The 13,609-nt window shown below is 41.2% G+C and overlaps 1 protein-coding gene across 2 annotated transcripts in view; it reads left to right on the top strand.

Moving 5' to 3' along the window:
* LDLRAD3 (low density lipoprotein receptor class A domain containing 3) overlaps nucleotides 1-13,609 on the top strand; it is a 123,740-nt gene that overhangs the window by 103,557 nt on the left and 6,574 nt on the right. For both annotated transcript variants that reach the window (XM_069784698.1, XM_069784697.1), the window contains exon 5: nucleotides 13,211-13,556. In XM_069784698.1, coding sequence (XP_069640799.1) covers nucleotides 13,211-13,556 — 346 coding nt within the window. The remainder of the gene's footprint in view (nucleotides 1-13,210; nucleotides 13,557-13,609) is intronic.

Here is a 13,609-nt window from a genome sequence, read left to right as displayed (position 1 = left end):
TGTGTGGAGAGCAGGATATGGCCCATGGAAGCCAAAAACTCCCGTTTCTGATCCTAGCTGACAATTTTTAGCTCTGCAACTTTAGGTGAATCATTTTATTAATTTAAGCCTTGCTTTTTAGGTAAGGAGTAGGTTTACCTATCTTGTTGGAGTATTGTAACATTTCTGTGATTTGTCTGTAAATACTTGAAGGAAGAGTACTATAAAAGAAATAGTATAGTTAGTTTTTGCATCTGTACTATAAAGGTGTAATAGTAAATGTTTTTGTTTCTTTCTGTTTGAAATTAGGTAAACTTCTTAACCTTTTTTGTTTTAAGAATGATGTTTAAAATTGTTTTTTTATGTGTGTGTGTATGGAAACATGTGTCAGCTATTACCAAAGATGCTCTCTAGAAGCTTTTCCCACATGATGTTATTCCCCAGCACATAATTCTATATGGTCACCCAGCTTTTGTTTAAATATAGTCACAAAACATCATTTCAAATATTTTCTCTTCTTTCTGTGAAGGTGTCATGGTTTAACCCCAGCCGGCAGCTTAGCCTCACACAGCCACTCACTCACTCCCCTCCGGTGGGATGGGGCAGAGAATCGGAAGGGTAAAAGTGAGAAAACTGGTGGGCTGAGATAACGACAGTTTAATAGGGAAAGCAAAAGCCACGCACGCAAGCAAAGCAAAGCAAGGAATCCATTCCCCACTTCCCACGGGCAGGCAGGTGTTCAGCCATCTCCAGGACAGCAGGGCTCCAGCACGTGTAACGGTGACTTGGGAAGACAAACACCATCACTCCCAACATCCCCCGTTCCCTCTTCTTCCCCCAGCTTTATGTGCTGAGCATGACGTCCTACGGTCTGGAATATCCCTGGGGTCAGTCGGGGTCGGCTGTCCCGGCTGTGTCCCCTCCAACCCCTTGTGCCCCCCCAGCCTGCTGCTGGTGGGGTGGGGGGAGAAGCAGAACAGCCCTTGGCTCTGGGTGAGCACTGCTCAGCAGGAACGAAAACATCCCTGTGTCACCAACACTGTTTCCAGCACAAATCCAAAATATAGCCCCATCCCAGCTACTGTGAAGGAAATTAACTCTATCCCAGCCAGAACCAGCACAGAAGTGTATCATTAAATTTGTCCCCTGCATCTATTCCCTTTTACCCTTGTCGCCTTTAGTTCCAGTCTGCCCAACAATCTAAAAATGAGTCACTGAGCTTAATTTTTATAACCCATGGCTATTATAAATACTTCAATCATCTCTCCTCTTAATCACCTTTTCTCAAGATTGAATAAATCCTACTTTTTTCTCTCTTGATATTTAAGCCCTGTTTCCTCATTTATCAATCTTTGTTTCTCATGCTGTACTCTCACCAACCTAATTCTGTCTGTCTTCAAATAAGCTGGCCCAAATAGGATGCCAGTGTTCAAATGTGGTTTCACTGGGGTTTTGTAGAATAATGCAACAATATGTTTAATGTCCTTCGCTTGTGATAAGCCAGTTTTCTATTAACCTTCTTTACCACTGTTATGCCTTAGACCAAGATTCTGTGAATAAAGGTTCATTCATGTGACACATTAGCTAATTCAGTGCCTTTTAAACTATGCTTAGCTGTACTAATCATTATTATTTGCCTCCAGTCTTTCCATGCAGAATGTGAACTATAAGTATGCTACCAAAAATCTCTTCATTTGTCCTTGCATACAGTAATTATCTTCACATAGTGATTAATAATTTATGATTCTTGCCTCTTAATACAAATTTTAAAATACATTTTTTCTTTCTTCCATTGTACACATGCTTTTCATATCAAGAATTGCACAATTCAATATGACTAGTTCAGTCAGTCAGCCAGGGTCAAAGGGAAAATAAATGTTTCCACAATCTCTGTGGAAACAAAAAGCAAGACTGCATCTTCAGCGAGAATAAAATCTGGCACTCTCACATTCATTAGGCTGTGTTTGTCAGTGCTGAATAAACAACATTTCATCAAGTGCAGCAATTTTCTTCATTCTGTAATTAAAGATATTTTTTGCTTAATTTATTTATATGAAAACTTGCTGAAGTGAGACCAAAATTTTTATAATGCATATGTCAAAAAGAGGAATGAGAGTTCTGGATAAAGTCCCAGGTACTATAACAACTTGATTTACTGTCTGAAATGTTATGCTGAGTCCATCCACAGAGGAAAGCTATCCAAGTTTCCTCTGCACATCGAAGGAGGAGATGAGCTCCTTCTTCCTTTATGAATGCATGGTTAGCTTCTAAGGCTTGTAGAATTTATAGATTTGTCAATGAAGTATGAACTTCTACTGAACTTGGCGGTAGAATGGGATCGTGCAACAAGTGAGATATAAAATTCTTTAAAATAGGAGATCCATCCTCACTGTTAGAGAGGGTGGGTTTGGTCTTTTTTCTGTTTACCTGAAGACAGGCTAGGTGAAACTAAGGCAGGTTTGTCAGCTTACTTGGAGAAATAACCCAAATTTGGGGTTTATGGGGTGTTTTGGGTCATTTGATTGACAGGGGTGGAGGTTTTGGGGGGTGGTTTTGGTCTGTAGGCCAGCATATACATTCAGAACTGTGTCAGAGCTCTCGGGGTACCTCCAAAGAGGTGTCTAGACCATTGTTAGCTTGAGGCGATCTCTTCCAGCACTTCCTTATCCTTGCCACATAGCAAGGTGCATCTGACACCAGAGCTACACGTGTGGCTTGGGAAGTTGATAGTAAGTTGTTGTGGTGCTTTGCCTTTGGGAGTATGTGGTTCAGATTCAGCCTGGCTTGTAGTCACTTAAAATTTGTAGGCTTTTTTTATATTCTGCAGGAAAACTTTGGGAAACTCTCCTGAGGACATAAAGGGATGACAGTCCCTACGATAAAACCATCAGAGCAGTCAGGGTAACTGGAAATCTAAAGGCATGGAGTCAGGTGGTGCTACTACTGTTCACTTGCAGACAAAGGTAGCAGCTCTCATCAATTAGATGTATGAAATAAAGCTGTGATCTCTTGTGTTAGTAGTTTGGGACACTTTCTTGCAGCTTTTGAAAGCACTGAGTTTGTATCGCTGGTCAGAGCAGGCATTATTTTGATCCTCTTTCATTTCAAACTTCTGTATTTAAAAATATTTAGAGCTTCCTTGCAATGTCTTCTTCAGCCCAAACAACCTGGATTCTTACAACCTTTCTTGGTAGTTAGTGTCCTATGGACATGTGATAATTTATGCTGTTCCCCACCAAGCTCTGATTCATCTTTGCTTTTTTTTAAGTGTGATGTCCTGAACTGAATAAATACTCCAGCAGACACCTTGCTAGGGCTGAGTACTGTTGGGGTTGCATTTTTCACTGCCAGTTAACACCCTATTCTCTGCTGGCACCTGACTACATGTGATTCTGACCATCTCTGCTATTTTCTGATCATTTTGAATTTTAATCGTGTCTAGCACGGTGCTTGTGTTGCCTAACAGCAAGCTGAATAAGCATATTCTCTCTACTTTGTCATTCAGGTAGTTATTGAATAGTATCAGATTCAGAGCAGAGCCCTTTGGGCCCCCCTGAAAAGCTTTCCATTTTCTAATGAACCACTGGCAGCCACAGCCTTTGCATGGCTCCTTCCCACTCCCTATTTTCAGTGCTGTATTTTCTGATCAAGTGAGATTTTTAGCAGAGGATGAAAAGGACGGGTTTATCTTCTTCCTGGTGTTAATGCCTTCCAGATGCTCATTGGTGTCCCATTTGTGTACACTAGCTTTCAAATGCAGCTTTTGTCCTTTTTTTCTTCTTTGCATCACTTGCTTCTCTTTTTTTTCTTTTTTCTTCCCCCTCGCTTTCTCTGGCATTAGATAGCCTGTGTCCTGTGATAAGGAAGACCAAACAGGGCTATGCAATAGTTACTTTCACAACCAACTGTTGTCATCGTTGCTGTTGTGGTTTATGCTTTATTACTTTTTTTATCATATTAAAGCAAAGATTTAGAGTTTGATTTGCAAACAAGTATGATGTTTCTTAAGACCTTCCTGAAGGTATAACCTGAACATAGTGGAGCTACTGAGGCCACAGTTTGGCAAGATTTCTTGCTGTTTATACTGAGTTTACAGAGCTTGTAGCTGGAAGGAAACGTTAGTTGGTATGTCAAACAATTGTAATGCAAAGTCAGGATAACTTTAAGAAGCAAAGCATCTCACGATGTAACTTCACGCAGGCTCTTTCTCTGGTGGAACCAAGCACTGAGCTCCATCTTGGTTTGAACTGCGCATCTACCCAAATCCGCTCAGTCATTGTGATCTTGCTTTCCTCTCCAGTCTCCTTTTGCTTCCCAGAGGCCGAGCGGGCAGCCTGCAGGGCTATTGCTGGAATGGATTTGCCTCCTGTTTCCTCTGTTGCATCCGAGAAGCAGTCAGCGAAGGGGCGCTGGGTAGGTATGAATGGATGGTGTGAAATGTGACCCTAGGAAAGGGATTAGGGGACCTAGCAGGTCTTGTCTGTCTCTGCTTTCTGGTTTGATTCTTTTTTTACTCAAGATCACAACCTGCTAAATCATTAGGACACCATCTTGAACAAGTGAAGCTATGTGGACTGCGTATCTGACACCATGTCTTCCTTTTCACAATTCTAGAAAAAACCAGGATTGATACTAGTAATATATAAGACAGGGCATGGACTTTGTACTAACACTTCTTCAAAAAGCAGAGCCATTAAAAAGCCATACAGTCCTTGAATGATTAGACTAAATTTAAAAGCTGATCAAAAACTTACCTCATGGTATATATCTAAATCACACTTAAGCAGTATTTCTGGCCAAGTGTAGCTGACTGCAGGCTCCGTAAACCCTGCACCACATCTCTTCAAGCCATAGTGTCCTTCTTACACACCAGCTGTCCATACCACTAATGCAGCATCTAGGAAAAAGGTAGTGTACACATTCTAGCTGAACAGTATGTGTCTCTTCTTACCGACTTCCACAGTAAACTCTGTAAAAATGCTATTCATCTGTCTGTCCTGTACAGCATCCCACATTCAGCTTTTTCCAGACGTTCTATTGAAATAACATGTATTTTAGCAGGCATGTAGATCACCCAAGATAAATTGGTAACAGTTTTGCAATGTGGTGTAATTTAGTTTCAGCGTTGATAGATGATAAAAGCACAAGCATTTCATCCACTGATTTTCATTTTAATTAGTTTACTTTTTGGTTTGAGTTGGTTTTTTTCCTCCTAGATATTCAAATGATTCCAAGAAATGTTGGCCAAGCATGTCATGGAAACTTGGATTCTAAACTCTCAGGGAATAGGAAAGGTAAAGCTGCCCATGGCCTTTGACAAATCTATTTTCCTTCATGCTTTTCACTTGAAACTGCTTAAGACCTTTCAGAATTAATCAAGGTAGAGCATGCTTCTGCACTGGCAGGGAGCTGATACCATGTGCAGGCTCTTACCTACCTCAGAGCTCTGATGTTCCAATTAACCCTTGCAGAAGACAGGACAGTGCACTCGCACATAAATTTGCCAGTGTTGCCACGGGTATTTGGTAGAAAATATATTTGTTATGCCATTAGTTAAAGGAGTGAAGATAAATCTGATGTTGGAGACTAACTGTGAGTCTGCTTGCTTCTTGCTGGTTGAATTTCACAGTTCTGTTAACTTTTCCATTAAAACATTCTTTTGTTTTAACTTTCAAGACTCTGTAATACTACTTATTAATTGTACATGACGGATTACACAGCAACTAGGACTTTTCCTGCCGTTGGGGAATACTGTTTGTGACTGGAACGAGGCAAGATTAGAATATCTCTTGGGAGATTAGGGGGAAGGAGCAGGCTGCGGTACAAGATCAGTGGCTGTTACTCCAACTTAGGCACAGCGCTTGCACTGGGTCTAGAGCCTGGGATGCTGCTGGTAGTCATAGGTCTTGGCAAGAGCACCAAGAGCACGTTTATGCTATGAAGACAATACAGTTTTTCTTTCTTTGAAGCACGTTCTTGCTTTATTTTATAAGCTTGGTCCACCAAAGAGTCTTTCAGTGGTGCTGCTATTTGAGATTTTCATTTTGTAGAACAGGTTTAATTTAGTGACGGGGAGGACGATGATAGTTGTGGGAGCCCCTAGAGCTTTCAGTGCATCAGGCTCTTGCTGAATGGCATCCTCCTGTCATAAAATGTTATGAGAAGTGTATAGTAGCTAATTTCTTGGCAGTCTCCTTGATGGTGACCCTCCATTTGCAAAGGAGAAAGAGGAGACAAACAGAACGGAACCCCTTTATTTAGAGAAGACAACTTTATTAGGAGAAAGTTCATCCTTTTTATGTTCTGCCCCTGCTTTTGGGCTTAGTTTCTGTACTGGCTGTGAATTAATCAAATTATACCACTAGCCTTTTGGGCTATCACGTGTCCAGGAAATGCTGCTTAGATCAATGTCGGAGTCATCCTGAATTGCATTTGAGTAACACTTTAATTTCCTCCTTGGCCTCCATCCAGCTGTCAAGCCTGGACCTTTTGTTTCCGTGCTTGATGGCAGATTTTGGCTTTGCAGGTTTTTACATTGCTGCCAAGTTAATTTTAGAACTTTAGTTGCCATGGCTACTGCTAAGTATTTCTTAGTTCTCTACTTACTTGCTCAGTTTGCTGCTTCCCTTTTTTTCTTTCTTTCTTTTTTTTACATTTAAAAGGAGATGTGTGAAGTGCATGGAATAATTATCCTACCCTGCAGAAGATAAAAAGGAGGGCATGTGAGAGGTGAGGCTCTTGATCTTCAGTCTGATGACTCAGCTGCTCTTCCAGCCACAAAGACTTGAAAGCTCTGCTCTTGGAACACATGGTCAGGATCAGGGGTTTAAGTCTGGGGAGGAAGGCACAGGTAACACACTCATTCTCATCCACTGAATGAGACGTGCTGAGACTGCTGCTAATTCTGCTGACTAATGCTGTCTTGAGGTTTATCTGTGTCTTGCTGGCTAGTTGTATAGACTTGTAACTATATATAGTTCCAAGTCTTATGCTTAGCTTTAAATTCTTCGGAACAATGGCTGTCATCTTGCTCAGAGCCTATACAGTACATTACACAGAGAAATCCTGTTTCATTACTGGAGCTCCAAGGTATCACACTAATACCAATAATGATTAAAAATCCTATATGTGTGGATGGATAGATAACAAGTTCTCCATATTGAGATGTCCTACTCTGTTTATGCAGGTAAGGTCATGAATGTCTTTTCAGTCATCTGAAAGAATAGGCAAAGACAGAGCACCCAGTGGTATATAGATTTCTGATTAATATTTGAAATATTAATTTGAAATATTTGCTTTTGAGGAAAATGTAGTTCTCGTCAGTACAGAATAGCTTGGGAGAGTGTCCTGACAGCCCAGGAACATCATTATCTAGTTCTCAGGTGGGGATAGCAGGGCAGGGAGCCAGGCAGAGGTGGAGAAAACGACCTGACAGGCAACTTCAAGAGCTGGGAATAGAGTCACTCTCTGCTCCAGCTTCTTAGCTCGAGGACTGTGCTGGCTGCTGCGGTTCTGGTCCATGGGTATTAGGGATACTTGTGATTAGCACAGGGTGAAAGAAATACAGAATAACCTGGTGCCGTTTTAAGTCATGACATCTGTGCAGATCAGTATTGTCTGGATGTGAAGCCATCACTGTTTTAGACGTACCTGGAAGGAGCTTGGGGTCTCATCCTGCTGCTTTCCCAGAAATCTTATCCATTTACCAAGTACCTGGTCAGCAAAGATGTAATCATATTGTATTACTTTGGCCAATTCCCATAGATAAGCTCTGTTTAGTATCTGTAATGCCTCTATTAACAAATCTCTCTTCTGTGCCTGAAATGGAGAAAAACAAAGCAGGGTAGAAACATGCTTTGAATGCAGTTGAAAACAAATCCTTGTCTTGGGTGTCTAAGGGAAGTATGAAGCTGCTTGGGGAGGGGAACAAATGATAACTGAGCATGAAACTCCATGAAGACAAGGTGCTGTGCTGTCCGGGCTGGATCTTGTTTGTAGCTTGGAGAAGGGCAGCAGGGAAAAAAGATAACTGCATTAGAAAGGACATCACCAGAATAAAGAATATTCTGAAAGTCCAGTGCACAAAATCTACATAAGACTTGTTTTATTGGGACATAAAATCATCAAGGATGAGAAATTTAAGAGCTTTTGGAGACTTAGCTGGATGCCCTAGGAACTCCTAGCACAAAAAGTAAATAATGTGCAGAGGCTCTGCCTTGTCTCTGTTTGATTTTTGTCGTCTTTAACCTTCCAAGCTGCAGCTCTGCTCTTTAACCAGCTGGAATTTAAATGTGTTACAGTAGCGTCTTTGTTGGAGATGGACCGTGACTCGTGCTCATTAAGGCTACAGATGTCTGCTCAGATTATGTATTTCAAAAGCTTTTTCTCTGACTAATTGTGAAAAGCCAGGTTTGAGCAGAGGATTGCAAAAGATAAAATAATAGCCCCTCATCCCTGTGTCTGGCTGACTTAATGCAGTTACTCTCAGATCTTTTTAAAAACTTTGAGACATCAAATTTGTTCTCAGTCAATAAGATAGCCCTCTGAGCACAACCCGTTATGTTTTCTTTATCAGTCTTTTCCTAAATTATTCACAAAGCTTTTTACACTCCAAAAATCTCTAATCTGCGAATTCAGCATTTCCCAGATAATAAGGTTTAATAGGCATACGTGGCATTGATAAACTGTTTGTATGTGGCATGATTAGAAAACATAGATCTTCTTAAAGGGGGGGAAAAAGCATGAAGGAATAAATACTCCATGAATTTAAGCTAAATTAGCTTGCCCACTCGCCTTTTTTGTAAATTTGCATTTACTAGCAGAGCAGGCAGAACTTTTTAAATCTGCCTGGATAATACCTGCTTCTTCTGGGAGAAGATGACTGAATTATCAAGAAATTCAGTTCAATGACTTCTGTGATGTGTAAACATTTGCTGAAAGTTACTAGAGCAGAACTAAAGAGTTGTGGCTTTTTCTCTCTAAAGTAAGTGTGCGTGTCCAGCTAAGATTTTTTGGGTGTTCTTATATCTCACCTTCTCCCTGTTACAGTGTGCACAAAATGGATAGAGGATCATCGGGCAGTCTCAGCTAGGTACCTGTCATTCCTTTCCACACCTATGTATACTCACCTGGCTCTACAAAAAACCCAGAATGTTACCAAGGAATTACCAAGAAGTTATTCATTTCAACATGATCAGATATACAGTAAGATGAAGAAAAAACTTGATGTAAAAGTCTCTTGTATGCAAAACTGTCTCATAGTTCTGCTACTTTTGTTTTAGCTGTGCTATAGAGCAGTTTTCTTGCTGGAGCATTATTTTGGAATACCATTAAGGGCAGTTCATTTCTTTTCCTTGAATGGGAAGTGCCCTCTCTAGGGCTACAAGCCAAGCAGTGCTGATATGAAACTAATGTTACCTGAGCCTCTTTTGTGGGTTTGGGTTTACTGACTGTGCTAGAAAAAGGAGGTTAAATGGAGGTTGGTCTTTCTTGGTTTAAACTACACCACAGCAGAAGCAAAATACCACTGGACTTCACTTGCAAGTGTGTTTTGCTAGGGGACCTTAAGTTTGTGTCTTCTTGACCCAGAAAACCCACCTGTAAGGCAAGAATAAGGTTGTTATGGTGGTGGAAGACGACTTTGTTTCAATTATAGCTGAACCTTCCCAGGCAGAACTCTGTCTCAGAGATACGGTGCGCTCCATGTCTGTTCCTGTAAAGGTATAAAGACGATGTGTGTTTAGGGAGCGGGATTCTTCACATGGGGAGAGAGAGTGTCTCCATGCAAAGTACTCAACGCTGCCCAGGGCACAAGAAGGAGCACTTGACAGATAAACCAAATTCTTTCATCTTCACAGGATGTATCTCTACTCCTCGGTGCAGCTCCATGTTAGAGACACACAGGCTAGAACTAGCTGAACTGATGGAGATGCTAATTCAGACCCCAAAAGCCATATTGCTGTGTTGGCCAGTTCAAAGGCTGCACCAGATAGCACTATTCAAACCAGCACCTTCACAGCTATACTTCTGGTTCAGAGATCTGTACACAGACCTGTAGTCCCTGGTGTAGGCATGCTCTTAGCTTGCTCTTGTTCTCAGAGATACAGTGAACTAAATTGGAATGCAAGCAACAGATCTAAAAACCTGAAAAGGAATAGAGAGTTACAGGTAAACAAATGCTGTTTCATTAGCCACAGTAATCCCAAAGCTCCAAAACGGCACATTAACTGCAAATTGACCTAAAATCTCTGCAAGATATGTGGGTGGTTGTGGTATGAAAAGGATCATAAAACCAGATAAAATAGATGTTTTGTTTCAGACTGTCCTAAAGCTGGTCATCAGATCCCATCTGACTTTCGACACAATATTTTTTCTTCAGCAATCTGGTTAATCTGTTTGGATTTATGGAGGCTTTTTGCGCAGGACTTGGAGATGCTATCCTAAACAGGTGGATAACCTTAAAAGTTTTTAAAAGCAGTTGACATATAATTCACTTCTCTCATTTTTCCACTTATTAAAAAAGATGGAGATTATAAAGAGAAGGGACTGTGCTGCTGCAGAATGATCCCATGGTAACTAATTAGGTCTCATCAGGTCTGCAAAGGCATCCTATTCTCAGTCTTATGCCAATGTGCTGTAACCAGTGAGCCAAGTTGGATGAAAGTCTTGTGGTATTTTACTGGGATGTCGTAATATATTTACCTTCCTTGCACTGAAGAATTGCGGGTAGTGGTATTCATCCATGGATCATTCCTTGCAAATAAACTTGTTGATGTTTGCATAAAAATGATCTGCTTGTCACTATACTCCCTATGCTGGCCCTTGTCCCTGATATGTGACATGAATTCATTTCTCAGCTGGTGAATTTAGGGAATATCACAGCAATATGTGATGAGCTGTAATTAAAATTACTAATGCATGTCAATTCCTTTCCTCCCTTCTGTTTTGATTTATATTCTTCATGCAGACTTTGTTCACTTTACTGAGTGAGCTGGAGACCTAGTGTTGACTGGTAACAATGATTTCTGCTTTCTTTCCAACACAGTTGCACAGGGAAATAAATTTAGTAAGGATCCTCACTGAGGTGTGACACTAGGTATCAAGAAAACTGTGCGGCTTGCAGCTGGCCTGCAAAGCTCTGGTCTGTGGTTGTAGTGGCGTTATCAGTAAAACATCTATTTAAGAGTGGTAGTTTTCATAGTCAGTAGCAGGACCAATAATCATGTTCTCTTCTTCCTGGTACCTTCTTTCCCATCTCATCCCTTCTTACTAAAATATCTATGAGTTAAAATGGAGATGTTTAAAGGATTAGCCATTTTATGTTGTATTATCTTACCTAACTAATGCATAAGTTATTTTTAGTGATGCTGGAAAATGTGGTTTGGTGTTTAACCATGGAAGTGAACTACCAAAATCAAATAGTGAGAGAAATACCCAGAGCATCTTGATGCAGAACAATGGGTGCTTGAAGAAAGCTCTTCTATTATGCCAGACACAGTTGGTATATATTTCATTATTTTGCTGCTAGAGAAATTTGTGTTTCAGTTGCAATTCTGAGTGACCAAAAAGCAGTTTTAGTTGGTAGGTGAAAGAAAGGAAAATGGTATGTTAAGATTTACTGTCCCAGCCTTCTGCAGTAGGAAATGAAGAATTTGGATGGATAGTGCTCTTGTAATTGTGTGGATTTTGGAGGTCAAGGGGTTGGGTTTGTTTTGTTTGTTTTTTACTCGGCCTTTTGTTTTGCTTGAGGTAGATGAATGTCTTGTGTCAGAATAGTAGTTTTCTTTTTGAGGCTATAGGAGTTACAGCCTGCACAGAAATAGAAATTCTCCCCCAAAAAAGAAAACAGTACTCAAAGGCTGTATGACCTTGTGAACATGGGGCTGAAATGGAGGCGGGGGAACACAGTTCTGCAGTGCTAGCACTGGCCTCAAGTGTGGCAGAGTCGCATGAGTGTGTTTATGCCATTTTGCTTCTTGGAGCCTCTTTCCTCCTTTGCATTTTGTTGCCTTTTATTGTGTTTTCTCATAAGATTTGCATGCAGTTCAAGATCTGTTCAGATGTTGTCCAAAGTCATTATTCCATTAACTTTTTGCTTCTCTGGGCTCAGAGCCCAAGCAGGAATTCCTTCTCCTGTATCATGACTCCGAACAAATCCAACTGTAACTTCTCTTACAATTCTCGGTAACTGCCGATTCCTCAGTGCCTCCTGCAAATAAAACATATGCTATATGGTATCTGGAATACCTTTTTTGATCTGGTCTTTTCATCTCTTCTCATCATCCCTCTAATTCTGCTGTTTAGGGTCGTGCTTCTGCTCCTGCTCCCTGCCACTCAGTGACCATTTCCATTCCCTTTACCATTTCCATCTCAAATTGAAGCTCACTTATGTGATCTTTTCTGGCCTCAGTGCAGCTCATGTTTTTCTTTTCCTCATCTTGTTCTATCCTAACCTGTTTTTTTTTGTTGGTTTGGGGGTTTGGTTTTGTTTTTACCATTCACTTCTTTCACGGCACTCTTTGCTTTTAGACTTTCACATCTCTTACTGGTATCACACCTACCAGACTTACATCGCTGTTTTTGCTGTTCCAACACCCTTTCTTTTTTTCAATTTTTTTCCAGCAGGAGGTCTCCTGATCACAAACATCCAACTAACCACCCTCTACTGAGCAGCTATCTATATTTTTCCCCTGTACCTCTTTTGGACTGTTAGATCTGTGGATCACAGGATGTAGTTGCTGCCTTTTTTGATAAACTCCATGTAAACTTTGACTGCACTGTAAGTTATCATTAAAAGTAAAGATGAGGCCTTTTACATCTCTGATTCTAGTGTGCTTTGCTGGGTACAGCTGAAGTACTGTGCTTATGCCTCGGAACTGGCTGTCTCACCTCTGGAAATAAAAAGTTGTGACTGATAGGTAGGGATGGGGGAGATACTCCCATGATGGTGCACATGCATCCTACTACACAGTGTGTATTTTCCTCTTTCCCAGTTTGTGTCTGCCTTGTGGTTTATCTGCTGGCACTTACCGCGGGTGAGGATGGACTGAGTGGTAGTCAGCCAATCTCTGATTTGCATGCATATGCTTTTAATAAGCTAATTTTCCACAATTCAAAGAAAAAAGAAAAACTTGCTTTTGTCACACCATGCGTTAGCAGACCCCACAGCACAGGTTAAGAGCAGTTTTATATTGAAACAAATCTCAGGCTTCCTTTTCCTTTTGTCTTGCAGAGGCCGGCAGCGGCCAAGATTACGTGACCTCAGAAAATCAGCTGCTTTACTACCCTAGTATTACCTACGCTATAATTGGTAGCTCTGTCATTTTTGTACTCGTGGTGGCCTTTCTTGCCTTAGTCCTGCATCACCAACGGAAACGCAACAATCTCATGACCCTGCCAGTGCATCGACTGCAGCACCCTGTCCTGCTGTCCCGGCTGGTGGTCCTCGATCACCCGCACCACTGCAGCGTCACCTACAACGTCAACAACGGGATCCAGTACATGTCCAACCAGGCCTACCATAGGCCAGTGGACCTGGACTCTCCACCATCCTATTCAGAGGCTGTGCTCGACCAAAGGTATGTAGGGGAAGGAGCTAATTCTGTGCTCACCAAAGTTTCACACTATTGCT

The sequence above is a fragment of the Haliaeetus albicilla genome, chromosome 5, assembly GCF_947461875.1.
Source record: "Haliaeetus albicilla chromosome 5, bHalAlb1.1, whole genome shotgun sequence".
NCBI lineage: Eukaryota > Metazoa > Chordata > Aves > Accipitriformes > Accipitridae > Haliaeetus > Haliaeetus albicilla.
This window is presented reverse-complemented; position numbering and strand designations above follow the sequence as displayed.